The sequence below is a fragment of the Papio anubis genome, chromosome 18, assembly GCF_008728515.1.
Source record: "Papio anubis isolate 15944 chromosome 18, Panubis1.0, whole genome shotgun sequence".
NCBI classification, from domain to species: domain Eukaryota; kingdom Metazoa; phylum Chordata; class Mammalia; order Primates; family Cercopithecidae; genus Papio; species Papio anubis.
In genome coordinates this window covers 65,494,632-65,516,348 of record NC_044993.1, presented here as the reverse complement: position 1 = coordinate 65,516,348, position 21,717 = coordinate 65,494,632, and the positions used below count along the sequence as shown (strand labels likewise).

Below are 21,717 nucleotides of genomic sequence, written 5' to 3'. Positions count from 1 at the left end.
AAAAAAAAAAAAAAAAAAAAAAAAAAAAAAAAAAAGTAGGGGGGAGGCCAAGGACAATTATGTAGTTACCAATGTTATCTGGCATCATGCATGCCGTTCTAACAAATCATAGTAGTTATAATATGAAAAATTAACAAACTTCATTATCTTTTTTTTTTGAAAACAGACTGGCCCATTTTCAGGGAGAATAATTTCAATGCCACTGATAAGACCAGCTCTGCTGAGCCATACATTGAAAATAACTTCAATGCCACTGATATGAGCAGCTCTGCTGAACCATACATTCAGAAACATTCACTGTAGTTTTTTACTCAGTGTGTATCCTTCTGGTAAGCAATTTTCATCACAGTGTATGTAGTCTTTGTTAATATGACCTGCTATGCTACATTTAAAGTATTTAAAATATTTACATATTTTTTCCTCCAGTATCTTGCTTCATGATGCTCAAAACAGAACACATAGTTCCCACGTTAAACTCTTATATTGATGTCACCTGGATGATTATATTCTTTAATTTTGATCATTCCCAAGGCTCTTCCTTCCTGTTTCCAAGCGTTCTTACTCTTCAACATAGTCTACTTGATCTCTTCTCTAATGCTTGCTTCACTAACATTTCTTCCATGGTTTCTCTACATTATTAGACATGATTGTCACTTTACTTTCACAACTTTTAAACAGGTGAGCAAATGAATGTGCTCAAAATGTATTATGTTTAAAAAAAGGCTTAGAAACATATACTATTATTATTATTATTTTTTTTTTTGAGACAGAGTCTTACTCTGTTGCTCAGGCTACAATGCAGTGGCGTGATCCCAGCTCACTGCAACCTTCACCCACCAGGTTCAAGTGATTCTCCTGCCTCAGCCTCCCTAGTAGCTGAGACTACAGGCATGCTCCACCATGCCCAGCTAATTTTTATATTTAGCTGAGACAGAGTTTCGCCATTGTTGGCCAGGTTGGTCTTGAACTCCTGACCTCAAGTGATCCACCCGCCTTGGCCTCCCAAAGTGCTAGGATTACAGGCATGAGCCACCATGTCCGGCCAATACTATTATTTTTACCAATGACCATTACCTATTATTCGTGTGGTGTTTTATGATCACATGTTTGTTAGTTCACTGGCTGGGTTCAATATGTGAAGCTCATACCCACATGAATCTTGGAGAAACAGATCTAAATGTTTTGAACGTGGAGACACTGTTTTGTACAGTGTTTCTCTAACAGTGTTCCTCATCCTTGGTGAGGAACAATCACAGGGAATGGTTGTTAAAATCAAATTCCTAGGCCCCATCCTGGATCCACCAAACACAATCTTTTGGAAAGGAGCCTGGAAAGTTGTATACTAAACAGTTACTACAAATTGTTTTTATCAGGTACGTTTGAGAAAGCAGTAGCCTAAAACAACAGTCTTCAACTATGAGTTCAAGAAACCACAATTTAAACAAGTACTCCCTGGTGGTTCAGATTGGGACAGGTCCTTAAATTTGATCATTTTAGACTAAGTACCCACCATGGGGTAACTCCTGTCGGTTAGACTATACATTTGTTCTAATTTAATGGTAATGTTCCTTATACAGAAGGAAGACACAATAACCTCCATCAAATACCTCATAAATGTTTTTACCAATGGTAATGTGCCCATCAACAGGGAATCAAATTGAAGTCTTGGTTTCAAAGCGGAGATGGCAGCCAAACTGGCCTGAAGTTTGGAGAAAGTATAAACTTATCTCCAATCTGTGCCAACTTTCTGAGATAGTGGGTAGAGTGAATAACTTAAGACTGTAAAGGAAAAACCCTTCCTCTTCAGTAATTTAACTGGAATTAACCAGGCCATGCTCCTTATGAAACTCCAAAAGGCTAAGAAACGATCACTGTAGGACTCTTTCAGTAGGGGAGAACAATGTCAGAATGATGGGGAGGGCTATCTCATTGAGATTCAAACAAAGTAAACATATAGATATGGTTTAGAGAGATAACTGTTTGGACAGGAATAAGAAGTGAGGAAAAGCTAGCTATTTAGAGATGGTTATGTACACATCAGAACTTACTTCTGGCTGGGTGCGGGGGCTCACACCTGTAATCCCAGCACTTTGGGAGGCCGAGGCGGGCGGATCACTTGAGATCAGCAGTTCAAGACCAGCCTGGCCAACATGGCAAAACCTGTCTCTACTAAAAATACACACAAAAAATTAGCTGGGCATGCTAGTGCACACCTGTAGTCCCAACTACTCAGGAGGGGGAGGGAGCACTGAGCCAAGACTGTGCCACTGCACTCCAGTCTGGGTGACAAAGTGAGATTCTGCCTCAAACAAATGAGCAAACAGAAACTTCTCACTTCAGCTACTAATGACTGGAAACAAGACACAGCTGGAATCCCCAACCTTCTTCTTGAATAACATGGTCCTTAGGGCTAGGATCTATGCTTACCATACTTCTACCCTTTCCCTGCCAACAACAGAACACTTACATATTTTTTATTGTGTCTCCTTTGCTCTTCTTTGAAGAAAACCAAAAGGTAGACCAGGAAAAACTGCCGACTCACCCTTTAAGCTGGTTCTGCATAAGTCTTTCTCTTTATTTTCCCTTACTATTAGGTGAAGAATACACATTCATAGTATATGTAACTATGTAATTGTAATGGTCTGTTTTCAAAAGTAGTGTTTCTGTTTCTGAAACAGTTGCAGGGCAGTTTGGATGGGGACATTTTGGTCCATTACAGCTGGGAGACATTAGTCTACCACATAATGATTTATAGTGGTGGCATTCTAGTGGTAGTGAAATAGGAAAACATGGTCATCAAAACGCGTCCTGAGTATAGCCATTCTACTAGAACTGAAACATGCTACACTTCAGCTAAAAATTGATCAGACACATATTGAGACTGTAGTACAATGAGGTAAAATGAGGCCACAATGAAAGCAAGAAGTGTATTTAATGATGCTATAAAGCAAAATGTCAGATAATGCACCATATCCGTTTAAGTTTGGAAAATAGGGCAAGGAAACCTGAATGCAGAGGGACTTTGCAATGGACTTTCAGGTTGAGTCTTCTGGGTTGTGGTGAGATCTACAAACGGATATAGCTGCAGATCTAAGAACCACATGACTAGTACAAAAGACACTGGATTGTTTAACAAAGCTGAAGGTCATGCAGTGTCTGACTTACAGACAAATCTGAGTGTAATACTGACTGAAAGCCCATTCTCTTTTTGCAACAGGACTCTACCTACACATGATCCCTAGGTTATTCTGCATGAGAGCATTTTCAAGAAACCAGAGCTGTTTGGTGATGTAAATAATTCTCTCTCCCCAGTCTGTCTGATAACTTGGCTTTCACATACCAGCTTTGCATCAAGTCAAAGTTGTCTGTGTTATGTCATTGTGGAGACCAGATAATTAACTTTTACCATGTTTTACTAATCAAAAGTAAAAGTTTTATTTAAGCCCCAATATTTTACCTGTTCCAGGAATGCTGTTTGCCTTTCCAAACTTACACAAATATTTTCAGTAATTTGCTCTGAAGTTTTCATGCGTTTAACATTTTCTTTGGTTTCTGAAAACATTCTCTTCTTTTGATAATGGCCTTGAGGAGATGGAAAAATTAGAAAGATATTTTAAAGAAAAAAACAAGTTCATCGTGGTGGCTCATGTCTGTAATCCCAGCACTCTGGGAGGCTAAGGAGGGACGATGGCTTAAGGCCAGGAGTTCAAAACCAGCCTGGGCAACATAGTGAAAATTCATCTCTACAGAAAATTTAAAATTAGCTGGGTATGGTGGGACATGCCTGTAGTCTCAGCTACTCAGGAGGCTCAGGTGAGAGGATTGCTTGAGCCTGGGAAGTTGAGGTGGCAGTGAGCACCTCCACCACTGCACTCCAGCCTGGGCAACACAGTGAGACCCCGTTTCAAGGAAGAAAAAAAGAGAAGGAAATAGGAATTCTCTAACTTAGAGACCCTCTGAGCAAATGGAAAAACTAAAATGTGACACTGCAGCATTTTTTAGAATGTTCAATTGAATAAAAACATACCCACAAACTAATCTTAAAAAAAAATGAGTTATCTTAGGTAGGGTTCTGGTCTCAGACACACTGTCCCTTCAATTTTACTTAATAATTCAATACAAATATACGAACAAAAACTTAACAAATTATGGCATTTAATTCTCTATTTATAGTGACTTAAGTGGTTCTACGTTATTTTATATAAAGGTACTCTTTTCATTTTGAGAAGGAGTCTCGCTCTTGTCGCCCACACTACAGTGAAGTGGCACGATCTCCGCTCAATGAAACTTCCACCCCTCCAGGTTCAAGCAATTCTCCTGTCTCAGTCTCCCGAGTAGCTGGGATAATAGGTGCCCCCCACCATGCCTGGCTAATTTTTTTCGTATTTTTAGTAGAGACGGGGTTTCGCCATGTTGGCCAGGTTGATCTTGAACTGCTGACCTCAGATGATCCACCTGCCTTGTCCTCCCAAAGTGCTGGGATTATAGTTGCTAGGCACAGTGCGTGGGTTTTTTTTTTTTTTTTTTTTTTTTAAGAGACAAGGTCTTGGATCTGTTGCCTAGGCTGGTCTGGAGAGCTTAAGCGATCCTCCTGCCTTGGCCTTCCAAAGTGCTGCGATTATAGGCATGAGCCATCGCACCCAGCCAGTCGTATTATACATATTTTAAATAGATGATACTGTTATTATTTTTAAGTAATTTTAAATTCATCTTGTTAAAAGACCATTCTGTAATCTAGACAAGAACACAACATTTATAGCATTAAATCAGTTTTTTTCTATTTCATTAACAAAACACCCTACTTCAAATGAAATTCACTTTTGCTATTTTAATGATGTTATAACCCAAGGACTTCATTTTACTATTTGGGGTGCTTCTCTTTCTCTACACACACATATATACACATGTGAATATATTATCTATCATCTTATACTTAGCATGTGATTTACAGGTCAATTCTACAGAAAGAAATAGGGTTGGCTGGGTGCAGTGGCTCATGCCTGTAATCCCAGCACTTTGGGAGGCAAAGGCGGGTGGATCACGAGGTCAGGAGTTCGAGACCAGCATGACCAACACGGTGAAACCCCATCTCTACTAAAAATACAAAACAAAAAAAAAAAAAACAAAAAAAAAAACACTTAGACAGGCGTAGTGGTGCCCACCTGTAAACCCAGCTACTCAGGAGGCTGAGGCAGGAGAATCACTTGAACCTGGGAGGTGGGGGTTGCAGTGAGCCGAGACTGCGCCATTGCACTCCAGCCTGGGCGACAGAGCAAGACTCCGTCTCAAAAAAGAAAAAAAAAAAGAAAAAAAAGAAAGAAACAGGGTTACCAACAATTTTTAAAACCCACTCTCCTTAAACTAGCCTCCTTCTTAATCTAATAAAACTTCAAAATAAGAAGAGATGTATATGAAATGAACCAAATAATTGCTATAAACCACCTTTTGATATTTTGTACTTAAGGAAAAGTGATTGATTCCTTCTTTGCAATAATTACCCTTTTAATATAGTGGATACCTGTCCCCCACCTCACCAAGAATGGTTCAGAAACAAGATACTGTGATATTGTTGTCATCATTTACCTTTTTCCTGTCTATATTCTACTTGTTCGTATATTTGAGACTTTAAAATACCCCAAGGAAAACTGACTATTTTAATTTTTCTAAAAGGTGCATAAGTATATACTTACTGTTGTTATTAGTGTCAAGTGATGACTGCCATGTTGAGTCTGCACTTTCACAATTTGAAATACTGGAAGGACAGGTTCTACTACACTCATTGGTTTTCAAAATGTCATCAGCACAGTGCTTAGAAGTGACTGAATTCACTAAATTAGGTGTTTTCTCAACAGGCACAAAACCTGACTCTTCTGAACATAAAATGTTGTCACCTTGCCTTTTACCATGTGATTCTGAATTGGAGTTTGTTTCTAAATGGAAAACCATCTGGTCAGTTTTATCATCCACGGTACTGGTTACTGTAGACTCTGGCATCTGAACACCACCACTCAATACACTGGGTGGACAGCAACTGGACTTCAGACTACAAGCCCCTTCATGCTCAAAAAGGGATCTTGTTACATTTGTCTGACACTCAGAATCATTTTCAGAAGTGTTCAGTGAATCTTTTGCCTCTTCTATGAAGATTTTGCTGGGGGAATCTGTTGTTTTACTTGGCTTTTGGTCCGAACAAACAACTTGTTCCAATTTTGTTTCTGAATGAATGATTTCTTCTACTGGTTTTATGCAATTCTGAGAGAATACGTTACTTTTCTCTGATATTGAATTTTTATTAGAGTCCAATGAGGATGCACCATTTTCAGAAGTGCTACATTTGGTAGTTATGACACTAGGACTGAAACGCTGATTACCACTTGGAACATTACTCCCAATTGCTGCTGTTTTCAGTGCTTCAACATTCCTGGACTTATTCAGCATCTCTACTTGCTTCCGGCAACTTAGGGGCATTGTTTTTTTTGCTTTTAATATCTTCCGTTTAATTCTATCTGGACTTGCCATCTTTCATATCCTGGAATTCAAGACATCATATTTAAGTGCATTCCTCTAGCGAATAAAAGTTATTTACTACTGAAATAAAGTTATTTATTTAGAATATTAAAATAACATTGATACTGTCTCTCCAGATAATCACCTTAATGAAAATTATATCCATTTTCATGTCACTGAAAACAGAAATCATTTCTATTGTTTCTATAAATCAAAACTACATGAATTCAAAATCTGTATTGCTAGTAAGCCTCTACCTGATAGTTTTATCTAGCCACTTCTTGTTGTATCACCTCAGTGCCATAACCATTCACTATTTACTCATCAAGGTAAGTCAGAGTTTAAATAATCTAAAGATTAAATTGTACTAATTCATAAAAACAAAAAAAAAAGTTTTGTATAAAACATTCCATTTTCTATACATAATGGCATCTGTTTAAGATTTCCTAATGTTCAAGTTTCTAAAATAAATGTGGCCGGGTGTGGTGGCTCATGCCTGTAATCCCAGCACTTTGGGAGGCCGAGGCGGAAGAATTATTTGCAGTCAGGAGTTCGAGACCAGTCTGGCCAACGTGATGAAACCCTGTCTCTACTAAAAATACAAAAATTAGCCAGGCATGGTGGCATGCACCTGTAATCCCAAGCTACTCGGGAGGCTGAGGCACAAGAATCACTTGAACCTGGGAGGTGGACGTTGCAGTGAGCCAACATCGCCCCACTGTACTCCAGCCTGGGCAACAGGGTGAGATGGTCTCAAAAAAAATAAAATAAAATAAAATAAGCACTAAGATACCTAACATTCCAGCTTAAATAAACAAGCCAACTAACCGGGCGCAGTGGCTCACGCCTGTAATCCTAGCACTTTGCGATGCTAAGGTAGGTGGATCACCTGAGGTCTGGAGTTCAGGCCAGCCTGGCCAACAGGGCAAAACACCACCTCTATTAAAAATACAAAACTTAGCCAGGCGTGGTGGCACATGCCTGTAATCCCACCTTCTGGGAGGCTGAGGCAAGTGAATCACTTGAACTCAGGAGGCAGAGGTTGCAGTGAGCCAAGATAGTGCCACTGTACCCCAGCCTGGGCTACAGAGCGAGACTCTGTCTTAAACAAACAAACAAACCTGATATGTATACTAAATAAATCCAGAAAAACAGAAGAACACTCTTCATTAAGACCCTAATGTGCCTATATAATTATATTTTTCCTATAGGACTGTATATTATTTGATTGTCTCTTCGTGAATACAATTCTTGCATTATTTTCCAAAGAAAATGAACAAATCAAATCTTTTCTCTAGCATGGTTTAATGATGTATTTGCTAAAACTGATAATCATGATGCATAAAACTAGCAGCTTTGCCTGAAGACACTGCTACAGTTTTGTGCCCTACAAATAAAAACATTCTTATATTATTTTAAAGGGAGAATTCAACCAGGTGTGGCACATGCCTGTGGTCCCAGCTACTGAGGAAGCTGATGCAGGAGGTTCACTTGAGCCCAGGAATTAGACACTGCCGTGATCTGTGATTGCACCACTGCACTCCAGCATGGGTGACAGAGCGAGACCTTGTCTCAAAGAAAGAAAAAGAAAAAAAAAAAAAGCAGGATTCCTATAAAAAAAAGAAAATAAAAATATGGTGAATTTATAATTGAATGTGGTATGTTGTTATTTCTGACAGGAGAAAAGTGCTGTTTTGACTGGAAATTGATGAGAACGAAATCCTATACTTAAAATTTTAAACATCAGATAATTGGGAATTTTTTCCTGATTACCTTCTGGTTTCATAAATTTCAAACTTTGGCTTCTCTAATACTCACATATTACAGGTGCCAGGCACCAGAGACCACATTCCCAACACAATCAGGCTGACAGGCTATAATTACCTACATCCAGAAATGACTCTGAATCACAAACACATCCCACTAAACACAAACAAAGCCACCAATCACAAAATGCCTGAAACCACTCTACTGCCAGCTGACACAAAGAAGAAATCAAGGTGAAGAGAGACAGGGGTCTCAAATGACTATACTTAAAATATCTTACTATTGTAAATCTGATGAAAACGTCCAACCACGCGAACATATTGTTACTATGGCCCTTCTAAGGGCCTTTGGAAAAGGCCCAAACCAGTAAAAAGTGCTGGAATTTAAGCTCTAGAGTAAAAAAGTACCTCTACATTTGATGCATACAAAAGACTTGTAATATGTGTTGATTACAAAGTATAATAAAGTGAACGTCTTTGAAACACCCACAACAAATAAGTAGAATACTATCAGTAACCTGCATTTACTCATGTTTCTCCAAACAATGCCCCTTGCACCTCTTCTCCATCCTGATGAAGTTTCCTAAACTTAGTTTATAATTCTATTACTTTTTCTACAGTTTCATCATAAATGTCATATGTAAACAAATATACTGTTTAATTTTGTTGAGCAAATTATAGCTAATACTTGTTTTTTCAGTTATATGTATGTATAAAATTCATCCATGTGCTTCTGTATAGCAATAATTCATGTTCTTCTTTGCACTGTAATAATTCATTGGGCAGATATTCCAAAATTTGTTTATCTGATCATTTGTGAAAGATCTTTGGGTCACCTCCAGTTGCTTTTTTTTTTTTTTTTTTTTTTTGAGATAGGGTCTTGCTGCTCTGTTACCCAGGCTGGAGTGCAGCATGGCTCATGGCAGCTTCAACCTCCCAGGCTCAAGCTATCCTCCCACCTCAGCCTCCTAAGAGGCTGGGATTACAGGCATGCACCACCACACTTGGCTAATTTGTAAAAAAAATTTTGTGGATATTGGGTCTTACTATGTTGCCCAGGCTAGTCTGAAACTCCTGGACTCAAGTGATCCTCATGCCTCAGCCTCCCAAAGTGCTGGGATTACATCTCCAGTTCTTGTTGATGTTCTGACACAACAACACTATTCTGAACACTTCTGTCTCAAGGTGCTTATGTGTAAGCATTTCCTGGGTGAATTTCTGGATGTTAATAAGGTATCTATGTTCAACTTTTCAAGAAAGCCAAATTATTTCCTGGAGCAGTTCTACCAGTTTGCATCTATACAGTCAATATATAAGAGTTACCACTGAGCCACATCCTCTTGAACCCTTGGTACTGCCAGACTTGATTTTACTCAATCTACTTGGATAAAGAATTAGCTCTCATCGTCTTAATTTGCCTTTCCCTAATTACTGTCATCTTTTCCTATGTTTATTAGCTATGTTTACTTGTCTGTAAAAATTCCTGGTTATTTCCTGCTCATGACTTCTTGGGTGTTTTTCCTCTCTCATTTTTAAAGCATACTTAACATATTATAAACCATATTCCAGCCAGGTGTGGTGGCTCACGCCTGTAATCCCAGCACTTTGGCAGGCTGAGGTGAACGGATCACCTGAGGCGAGTTCGAGACCACCCTAGCCAACAGGGTGAAACCCTGTCTCTACTAAAAACTACAAAAATTTGCTGGGCGTGGTGGCACACGCCTGTATTCCCAGCTACTTGGGAGGATGAGGCAAGAGAACCACTTGAACCCAGGAGGTGGAGGTTGTAGTGAGCTGAGATCACATCATTGTACTTTAGCCAGGGCAACAGAGTTGGACGTTGTCTTAAAAAAACAAAAACCAAAAACAATAACATATTCCTTCGTCAATCCTTTGTTATATGAGTTACAGGTGTCTTATCAGGCTCTTCCTAATTTTCATATAGTCAAATTAAATATATTTTTTTCTTTTATGGTTAAAGTTTCATCTCTCTTCCTTGTGACATCCTTCTCTACCCCATGATGTTGTGTGAAATAGTGAAGCCTACTGGTGGTAAAGAAGCCTTTCACTGATGTAAATTATTTAAGGACATGGTGCTATACCACGGCTGTGCAATTATTACAATATACACTAGGATTGCAGAGTGCCAGCTCAGAGTACATTATTGTTAAACTTCATAAAGAACATGAACTAAATGGTCATTAACATTACATACTTCACAACTGGTTAAACTTACGGCTCTGAGGAGAGGTATTTCACCTGGAAAACGTCTGCATGAGAATGCTTAGGGGAGACAAGCAAAACTGCCAATAAAAGGTGTAAGTAAGTTAAATATTTCTAACTATATAGTTTGCCTATCATTGAAACTGTTTAGTGAAGTTGAATTCATTGCTGAGAATAAAAAATAACCACCCAAACTAATTGGGGATCCCTACCATCACCAGAACTCCTCTCTTCAGCCAACTTGAATTCTTTGCTGTCACATAAACCAAAACTCACAGATCTTTGAGATGGAAACACTGTCCTATAAACACACTGCAAAAGATGAATTATATTTTCTCAAGTTTTAATTATATTTTCTCAAGTCTTTTACAATTTAAGTCCTTAATCCATCTAGAATTTATTTTAGCACATAGAGGAAAGGACTTATTTTCATTTTTCCCTCAGATGTACAATTGCTTGGCTGTATTCTCACTGTTAACTTCATTTTAAAATCATAAAATAATCTAATCTATACTTTTCATCTGTTTTATGATGATGTAAATTCTACTGAATATGATGTTGACCATCCTTTACCTTTAACTTTTTTTTTTTTTGAGACGGAGTTTCACTCTTGTTGCCTAGGCTGGAGTGCAATGGTGCGATCTCGGCTCATCACAACCTCTGCCTCCAGGGTTCAAGTGATTCTCCTGCCTCTCGAGTGGCTGGGATTACAGGCGTGTGGCACCACGCCTGGCTAGTTTTGTATTTTTAATACAGATAGGGTTCCTCAATGCTGGTCAGGCTGGTCTCAAACTCCCGATCTCAGGTGATTTGCCCACTTTAGCCTCCCAAAGTGCTGGGATTACAGATGTGAGCCACCACACCCGGCCTACCTTTAACATTTTTTAATCAATTTGTTTCTTGTTAATACCCAAAAATTTTCACCTAATGTCTTTCAACAGAATTTAATCCATTTACATTAGTTATACATATTAAAACCCTAATTTACATTATTGTTTCTATATTATTTAATATTAAGGTGTCTTTTTTTTTTTTTTTTAAAAGATCTGACTCTGCTTCACAATTGCATGGAACTGACTACCTTTAAAGATTTCTGGCTAGGCACTGTGGCTCACGCCTGTAATCCCAGCAGTTTGGGAGGCCGAGGCGGGTGGATCACTTGAGGTCAGGAGTTCAAGACCAGCCTGGCCAACATGGTGAAACCTCGTCTCTACTAAAAATACCAAAAAAAAAAAAAAAAAAATTAGCCGGGCATGGTGATAGGCACCTGTAATCTCAGCTACTCAGGAGGCTGAGGTGGGATAATCACTTGAACCCGGGAGGCAGAGGTTGCAGTGAGCCAAGACTGAGCCATTGCACGCTAGCCTGGGCAACAGGAGCGAAACAGTCGCAAAAAAAAAAAAAAAAAAAAATTGATATAAACATTCATGTACAAGTTTTTATGTGTACATAATGTTTTCATGTTTCTTTGTTCTATATACCTAGCAGCAGAATTATTTGGTCATGTGGTAACTCTAGATTTAAACTTCTGAGGAACTACCAAGACTGTTTTCCAAAATGTCTGGAACAACTTACACTCAAACCAGCAGTGAATGAGAGTTCCAATTTTAACACCCTTTTCACCAACACTTCTTATCTGTTTGTCTTAGTATAGTTATCCTGTTGCAACTGATGTGGTGCCTTATTGCCATTCTGATTTGCATTTACCTGATGGCTAATGATGTTGAGCATCTTTTCACATACTTCTTGGAGGCTTGTGCATCTTCTTTAGATAAATGTCTATGCAGATTCTTTGAGAATTTAAAAACTGTGTTATTTGCCTTTTTATTACTGGCTTGTAAGAGTTCCTCATATATTTTAGATTAAGTCCCTTATAAGATATAATTTACAAACTTTCCCTCATATTCTATGGATTGTCTTTCCCATTCCTTGATGGCATGCTTAGAAAACAGTGTAAAATTTTCATAAAGCATAATTTCTAAAGATTTGAAAACACATTTACATGTGTTTTTAGCAAAGATATCACAGCCTAATCCAAGGTTCTAAGAATTTTGAAGTTTTGTAAGTGCTTATATTTAGGTTTTTGATTCATTTTCGTTAAGTTTTGCATATGGTGAGAGATAGGGGTCTGTTGGAAACAGGCCCCCAAATCTGGCCATAAACAGGTCCCAAAACTGGACATAAACAAAATCTCTGCAGCACTGTGACATGATTGTGATGGCTATGACGCCCATGCTGAACGTTGTTGGTTTACCAGAATAAGGGCAAGGAACGCCTGGCCCATCCAGGGCGGAAAATCCCTTAAGGTGTTCCAGAACCGTGAACAACAGCATGAGCCATCTGTGCCTTAAAGACATGTTCCTGCTGCAGATAACTAGCCAGAGCCCACCCCTTTGTTTCCCATTTTAGTTAAATTATAATCTATAGAAACAATGCTTATCACTGGCTTGCTGTAAATAAATATGTGGATAAAACTGTGTGTGTGGCACTCAGCTAGGAAGGCTGTCAGCCCCAATTCCCACTCTGCACTCTATATTTCTATGTGTCTTTAATTCCTTTAGTGTCGCTGGGTTAGGGTCTCCATGACTGAGCTGGTCTCAGCAAGTGGTGCCCATATGTGGGGCTTGAACCCAGGTCGAAGGGTCGCCAGAGCGATGATTGGAGAACGTGGAACTACGCTGGAGGACACCCGAGTACTCTTAAGCAATCCCTGTGGTGAGTAAGAAGGGGAGCTTAGAAGCATCAGGATAACACAGTGGGACAAGTGTGGGCTCTGGTTCGTTCCACCTTGGAACCTTTTCACACTGATGAGGAGGAAGGAGGGTATAACAAAGTAACATAAGGGGTGACAGAGCAGGTCTGTTGATCAGCTAAAGCTAAAGCAGCAAAGGAGGGAGAGGTTTGTCCCTACCCTTCTGTAACCCCTCATTATTTTGAAGAAAAAGAGTGGCCTGACCCTCCAGATCTTTCTTTTCCAGAGGACAGTGGGTAAAAAGTAGTTGCCGCAGTAACTGTTCAGGCAGCGCCTCAAGCGACCACTCTCAGTTCTATTCAGGAATTCAGTAAGCTAGACAAGAGGGTGATATAGAGGCTTCGCAGTTCCCTGTTAGAATACACCACCCAGATCAACAGGGAAATACTACAGCTACTTTTGAGCCTTTTCTTTTTAAAATACTTAAAGAATTTAAACAAGTTATTAATCAATATGGACCAGGTTCTCCTTTTGTAATAGGACTGTTAAAGAATGTTGCTGTCTCCAGTTAGATGATGCCAGCAGTCAGGACGGTAGGATTACTTCTAGGTAGGTCTAGTTTAAATTTATTTACTTATTTGACGAAGTTGCGCTCTGTCACCCAGGCTGGAGTGCAGTGGCAAGGTCTCGGCTTACTGACAGCTCCGCCTCCCGGGTTCACGCCATTCTCCTGCCTCAGCCTCCTGAGTAGCTGGGACTACAGATGCCCACCACCACGCCCGGCTAATTTTTTGTATTTCTAGTAGAGATGGAGTTCTACTAGTAGATCTCTAGTAGAGATCAAGACCATGTTAGCCAGGATGGTCTTGATCTCCTGACCTCATGACCCGCCCAACTCAGCCTCCCAAAGTGTTGAGATTACAGGCGTGAGCCACTGTGCCCGGCCTCTGGTTTAAATTTAAAAGGAGTGCAAGTACATACAGGAGTCATTAACTCAGATTACAATGGGGAAATTCAGATTGTTATATCTACTTCTGTTCCCTGGAAAGCAGAGCCAGGAGAGCATATAGCACAGCTCCTGATTGTGCCGTATGTGGAAATGGGGAAAAGTGAAACTAAACGAACAGGAGGATTTGGAAACACAAATAAACAAGGCAAAGCAGCTTACTGGGTGAATCAAATTACTGACAAATGTCCTATCTGTGAAGTAACTATTCAGGGAAAGATGTTCAAAGGTTTGGTAGACACAGGAAGGGACATTTCATTTCATTCATTTCTCTACAGCACTGGCTGTCTGCGTGGCCAATTCAACCTGCTCAATTTAACACAGTTGAAGCTGGTAAAGCACCGGAAGTATATCAAAGTAGTTGTATCTTACATTGTGAAGGGCCCAATGGACAACCTGGGACTATTCAACCAATTGTAACTTCTATACCTATAAATTTATGGGGGAGAGATTTATTACAACAATGGGGAGCACAAATTCTAATTCCAGAGCAATTATACAGCCCTTAAAGTCAACATATGATGCATGAAACGGAGTATGTCCCTGGTATGGGGCTGGAAAAATTTTGCAAGGTTTGAAGGAACCGCTTCAAGCAGAAAGAAAGTTTCTGCCAAGGTTTAGGATATCATTTTTGATGGCGGCCATTGTTAAGCCTCCAGAACCTATACTTTAAAATGGTTAACAGATAAGCCAATTTGGAGAGAACAATGACAGCTGAGCAAAGAGAAACTGGAGGCTTTACAGGACTTAGTTACTGAACAATTAGAAAAAGGACACATAGCTCCAACAATCTCCCCTTGGAATTCTCCAGTTTTCATAATTAAGAAAAAATCAGGTAAATGGAGAATGTTAACTGACTTCAAGGCCATTAAATCAGTTATACAACCTATGGGGGCATTAAAGCCAGAATTGCCTTCTCCTGCTATGATTCTGGAAAACTGGCCTTTAACAGTCATAGATTTAAGACTGTTTCTTTACTATCCCCTTAGCTGAGCAAGACTTTGAATGGTTTGCATTTACAATTCCTGCACTAAACAACCTGCAGCCTGCTAAGCGTTTTCATTAGAAAGTGTTGCCACAAGGCATGTTAAACAGTCCAACAATTTGCCAAAAGTATGTAGGGCAAGCAGTTGAATCTACTCATAAAAAATGTTCACAGTGTTACATTATTCATTATATGGATGATATACTTTGTGCTGACCCCACTCGAGAATTATTACTCCAATCTTATGATCACGTCCAAATTGCGATTGCTTACGCTGGTTTAATTATAACTCCTGACAGAATTCAGACTACTGCTCCTTACTCCTACTTGGGGACCTTAGTAAATGACACAATAGTGCCACAGAAAGTAACCATATGTAGAGATCAATTGAAAACATTAAATGTTTCAAAAATTACTTTCAAAAATTACTAGGGGACATTAACTGGATATAACCTGCTCTAGGCATTTCTACCTATGCCATGAGTAATCTGTTTTCTATCCTTAGAGGAGATCCTAGTCTCAGTAGCCCTCAGCAATTAACAAAGGAGGCTGAGACAGTTACAGCTAATTGAGAAGCACGTGCATAAGGCTCAAATAAGTAGAAAAGACCCAGAGAAGACTCTAGATTTGCTAATTTTTTCAACTCAGATTCACCTACTGGTGTTACTGTTTAAGAGCACAATCTTGCAGAGTGGTTTTTTCTTCCACATACTAATTCACGGACTCTAACTTCTCATTTAGATCAAATCGCTATTACGATAGGAAATGAGAGAACTCGGATTGTTAAATTACATGGATATAATCCTGGAAAAATTACTGCCCCTCTTATGAAGGCACAAATACAGCAAGCTTTTATAAATAGTCCTACTTGGCAAACCCATTTAGCTAACTTTGTGGGTATTCTCAATAACCACTTTCCTAAAACAAAACTGTTCCAATTTTTGAAAATTTTAAAATTTAATTGGATTCTCCCTAAAATAACTAAATTTAAATCAACGGAGGGTGCTCAAAATGTCTTCACAGATGGGTCTAGTAATGGTAAATTTCTTATTCTGGCTTGAAAGGTAAAGTTTTTCAGACGCCCTATACTTCAGCTCAAAAAGCAGAGCTTGTAGCTATAATTGAGGTATTGACTGCTTTTGATATACTTATTAATGTGATTTCTGATTCTTCATAGGTGGTTCATTCCACACAATTAATTGAAAATGCTCAGTTATGATTTCATATAGATGAACAACTGATTATTTTCCCAACTGCAAACAGCAGTTAGGAGTAGAATGCACCCTTTTACATCACTCACATTAGCACTCATATACCTCTTCCAGGACCTTTGACTGCAGGGAATCAAATGGCTGATTGCCTAGTTGCTACTGCAATATCTAATGCCAGACACTTTCACAATTTAACCCATGTGAATGCCTCTGGTCTCAAACGCAGATATAGCATTACCTGGAAAGAAGCTAAAGCTATTATCCAGCGATGCCCAACTTGCCAAATGGTACATTCCTCATCTTTTACAGGAGGAGTTAATCCTTACAGATTGGAACCTAATTGTCTTTGGCAAATTGATGTCACCCATGTTCTCATTTGGGAGACTAGCTTATGTGCATGTATGTGTAGATACCTTTTCTCACTTTGTCTGGGCTACATGCCAATCAGGACAGTCTTCTGCCTGTGTTAAATGTCACCTTTGCAGTGTTTTGCGGTGACGGGCATCCCAGTCTCTATTAAAATGGAAAATGCCCCAGGCTACACTAACCAAGCTCTAGCTACATTTTTCTCTATATGGAATATTAAACACATTACTGGCATCCCATGTAACTCTCAAGGACAACCCACTGTGGAATGAATGAATCTGTCCCTGAAACAGCAGTTGCAAAAGCAAAAGTGGGGAAACAGGGACTACAGGACACCACATATGCAATTGAATCTAGCATTATCAACTAAATTTTTTGAGCCTTCCTAAAGGCCAGATGCTATCAGCAGCTGAAGAGCACTTACAGAACCCAGCTGCAAAGACAGAAGCAGAACAACTGGTTTGGTGGAGAGATCCGATAACAAAAAATTGGGAAACTAATTATTTTACCCCAAGTAAATTAATAACTTGGGGTAGAGGTTATGCTTGTGTTTTGCCAGGACCAAATCAACAGCCAATCTGGGTGCCACTGAGACACCTAAAGCCTTACTATGAGCCAGATACTCAGGAAGAGGTTTTGGGAGGATCCCAAAGACCCACCAGTTGCAGTCATGTTGAGACTGACACTTAGGAGGACCCCAACTGTCACAAGCAACACCTGTTGAATGCAGCCACCTACCTGGGGACAGATCAAGAAGCTGTCACAGATGGCGGAAGAAAACCTGAGAAAAGTGGGACAACCAGTCACAATGAGTAATTTAATGATAGCTATGACAGCAGTGATCACCACTGCCCTGAGTATTCCTTTAGCAAGGGCTGACACAGACAACAATTATAGTCATTGGGCATATTTACCTTTTCCACCATTTTTACAGCCTGTAACTTGGCTGGACCCCCCAGTGGAGGTATACACTAATGATAGCTCTTGGATGCTTGGTCCTACAGATGATAGAGGCCCGTCTCACCCACATGAGGAAGGAGCTGTTACGAATATTTCTTTAGGATTTGAACATTCACCTATCTGTTTGGGAAAGGCCACTAGTTGCCTACCCCCTCGCTATCAATCTTGGCTGGCAATAGTGCCTAGACATAATTACTAGATGACAGAGTTACATGTGCCTTCTGGTCCTATTTGTAAACAGAATTGGACCTGGCCCAAAAAAATGAACGTACTTGTTTGGGACAATTGCATTGCAGAACAGGCAGAGGTGCTGCGCAATGATTCCCATGGAATCATTATTGATTGGTCCCTGAAGGGGATGTTTAGCATGAATTGTACCTCTCAGTCAGCATGCCATGGTCACACTATGTTCAGCTGGTCTGAACAAAGTGGTCAGATGGCAGAAATGGTAGAATGACAAGAGTGCCTATTATCTGGAAACATGGCAGTATAGTGGCACCTCAACCTCAAATGATATGGCCTGCTCTAGGAGCTAAACACAAGGATTTGTGGAAACTATTAATGGCTCTTAATAGGATCAAAATTTGGGAAAGAATAAAAAGGCATCTAGAAGGACCCTCTACAAACTTGTTTTTGGATATTGCAAAATTAAAAGAACAAATATTTAAAGCATCCCAGGCACACCTAACCTTAATACCAGGAGCTAGAGTGCTTGAAGGAGCTGCAGACAGATTAGCAGCTATTAACCCATTAAAATGGATAAAAACACTTGGAGGCTCTGTGATTTCAATAATGATTGTGCCTTTAATCTGTGTTGTCTTTGTATAGTCTGCAGATGCAGATCCTGACTCCTGAGAGAAGCAGCTCACCGTGATAAAGCCACCTTTGCTTTCATCGTCTTGCAAAAACAAAAAAGGGGGACATGTTGGGAACAGGCCCCCAAATCTGGCCATAAACAGGCCCCAAAACTGGACATAAACAAAATCTCTGTAGCAGTGTGACATGTTCGTGATAGCTATGATGCCCACGCTGAAGGCTGTTGGTTTACCAGAATGAGGGCAAGGAACACCTGGCTCACTCAGGGCAGAAAACCACTTAAGTGATACCTGAACCATAAACAATAGTATGAGCAATCTGTACCTTAAGGACATGTTCCTGCTGCAGATAACTAGCCAGAGCCCATCCCTTTGTTTCCTGTTTTAATCTATAATCTATAGAAACAATGCTTATCACTGGCTTGCTGTCAGTAAATAACTCTGTTCGTGGCTCTCAGCTCTGAAGGCTGTCAGCCCCCTGATGCCCACTCCACACTCTGTATTTCTATGTATGTGTCTTTAATTCCTCTAGTGCCACAGGGTTAGGGTCTCTATGACTGATGTGGACATCCAATTGTTCCAGCACAATTTTAAAACACCGTTACTTTCCTTTCTTATGACACCTTTATACAAAACAATTGACTTTAAACGAGAAGGTATATTTCTGGGTTCACAATTATTACATTTGTGTATAGGTCTGTATCACACTATCTTGATTACTATCATTTGTGGGAAGTTTGGAATTCAGGATGTGTAAGTCCTCCAACTTTGTTATTCTTGGAGAAGACTGTTTTGGCTATTGTGGGTCCCTTGAATTTCCATATAAATTTTAGGATCAGATTATCAGTTTCTGTCTAGTATGAGTGTGGTGTTGTTCCCTACCATTATAGTTCAGCTGTCTATCTCTTTCTTTAACTACAGTAATATTTAATGAATTTGGGTGGCCCAGTGTTGAGTGCATGCATATTTAGGATTGCTGTATCCCCTTTTTGAAATGATCCCAAATAATGATGTTTGTCTTTCTTTACTGCTTTTGATTCAAAGCTAATTGTATGTGAGATATGTATAGCTGCTCCTGCTCAATTTTGGTTTCCATTGCACAGAGTATCTTTTTCTGCCCCTCCAACTTGAGTCTAAATGTGTCTTAACATGTAAGATGAGTTTCTGGTAAGCAGCATATACTTGGTTGACGGGTTTTGAAAATCCATTCCATCAGTTTCTCTTTTCAGTGGAGTATTTCATCCATTCATGTTCAATGTTAATATCAATATGAGAGGTTTTGATCCTGTCACATTATTATTACCTAGTTGTTTTATAAATTCTTTCCTTGTCTTCCTCTGTATTTGTGGTATAATTGAATTGTACTGTGTTGCCATTTGATTCCTTTCTCTTCTTACTTTATGTGATTGTTTTATATGACCTCTGATTCTTAGACTTTCATGAGGTTTTCTTTTTATTTCCAGTTTTAATTTGTAACTTTTGTGGGTACGTAAGACACTTTAATATAGAAATGCAATGTGTAATAATCACACTGGTAAATGGGGTATCTACCCCCTCAAGCATTTATCCTTTGTGTTACAAACAATCCAATTATAGTCTTAGTTATTTTTAACTGTACAATTAGGTTATTGATGACTATAGTCACCCAGTTGTGCAATTAAATACTAGGTTACTAGGTCTTAATTCATTCTAAATACTTTTTTTTTTTTTTTTTTTTTTTGAGACAGAGTCTTGCTCTGTCACCCAGGTTGGAGTGCAGCAGTGTGATCTTGGCTCACTGCAACCTCTGCCTACTGGGTTCAAGTGATTCTGCTGTCTCAGCCTCCTGAGTAGCTGGGATTACAGGTGCCCACCACTACCACACCAGGCTAACTTTTGTGTTTTTTAGTAGAGAGGTGGTTTCGCCATGTTGGCCAGGCTGGTCTCAAACTCCTGGCCTCAGGTGATCCACCCGCCTTGGCCTCCCAAACTGCTGGGATTACAAGTGTAAGCCACTGTGCCTGGCTCATTCTAACTACTTTTTATACCCATTAACCACCCCCACCTTCCTCCCCAACACCAAATACCTTTCCCAGTATATGGTAACCATCCTTCTACTCTCATAAATTCAAATGTTTTAATTTTTAGCTCCCACAAATAAGTGAGAACATAAGTGTGTATTTCTGTGCCTGGCTAATTTCACTGAAGATAATGACCTCTAGATCCATCTACATTGTTGTAAATGACAGATCTCATTCTTTTTCATGGTTGAATAGTACTCTGTTGTGTATATGTGCCATATTTTCTTTATCCATTTATCTGCTAATGAGCACTTAGGTTGCTTCCAAATCTTGGCTATTGTGAACAGTGCTGCAATAAACATGAAACTGCAGATATCCCTTTGATAAACTGATTTCCTTTCATTTGGGTATATATTCAGCAGCAGGATTGCTGGATTGCATGGTAGCTCTATTTTTAGATTTTAAGGAACCTCCTAACTGGTCTCCATACTGGTTGTACAAATTTACATCCCCACCAACAATGTACAAGGATTCCCTTGTCTACACATCCTCACCAGCATTTCACATTACCTGTCTTTTGAATAAAAGCTATTTTAAATGAGGTAAGATGATATTTCACTGTTGCTTTGATTTGCATTTTGTTGATGATCAATGACGTTAGGCAGCTATTCACATGTCTGTTTTCGATTTGTATCTCTCCTTTTGAGAAATGTCTATTCAGGTATTACCATTGTATAATTGGATTATTAGACTCTTTCCTACAGAGCTGTATGAGCTTCTTATATTCTGGTTATTAATGCCATGTCAAACATGTAGTTTACAAATATTTTCTCCCATTCTGTGCCTTGTCTCTTTACTTTGTAGATTGTTTCCTTTGCTGTGCAGAAGCTTTTCAACTTGAAGTGATCCAATTTGTCAATTTTTCATTTGGTTACCAATGCTTATAAAATTTTTTTGCCCAGAACAACAACCTAGAGAGTTTCCCCAATGATTTTTTTCTAGCACTTTCATAGTTTGGGAACTTAGATTTAAGTAATCCATTTTGCCTTTTTATATACAGTGAGAGATAACAGATCTAATTTCATTCTTCTGTATGTGAATATCCAGTTTTCCCAGCACCATTTATTGAAGAGACCGTCTTCTCGCAAATGTTTCACCTTTGTCAAACTGAGTTCACCCACTGTAG

The 21,717-nt window shown here is 39.3% G+C and overlaps 1 protein-coding gene across 2 annotated transcripts in view; it reads right to left on the bottom strand.

Annotated features, from left to right (window-relative positions):
• Positions 1-2,229: 2,229 nt before the first annotated feature.
• Positions 2,230-21,717, bottom strand: part of LOC116271325 (activating transcription factor 7-interacting protein 2-like) — a 48,095-nt gene continuing 28,607 nt past the window's right edge. The window contains exons 1-3 of one of the 2 annotated variants that reach the window (XM_031658496.1): positions 7,957-9,140; positions 5,691-6,529; positions 2,230-3,582 (exon numbers count right to left, since the gene is read on the bottom strand). In XM_031658496.1, the coding sequence (XP_031514356.1) occupies positions 3,416-3,582; positions 5,691-6,519 (996 nt within the window). In that variant the 5' untranslated portion in view covers positions 6,520-6,529; positions 7,957-9,140 and the 3' untranslated portion in view covers positions 2,230-3,415. Of the gene's footprint in view, positions 3,583-5,690; positions 6,530-7,956; positions 9,141-21,717 lie in introns of those variants that run through there. The other variant, XM_031658497.1, reaches the window with a different exon arrangement.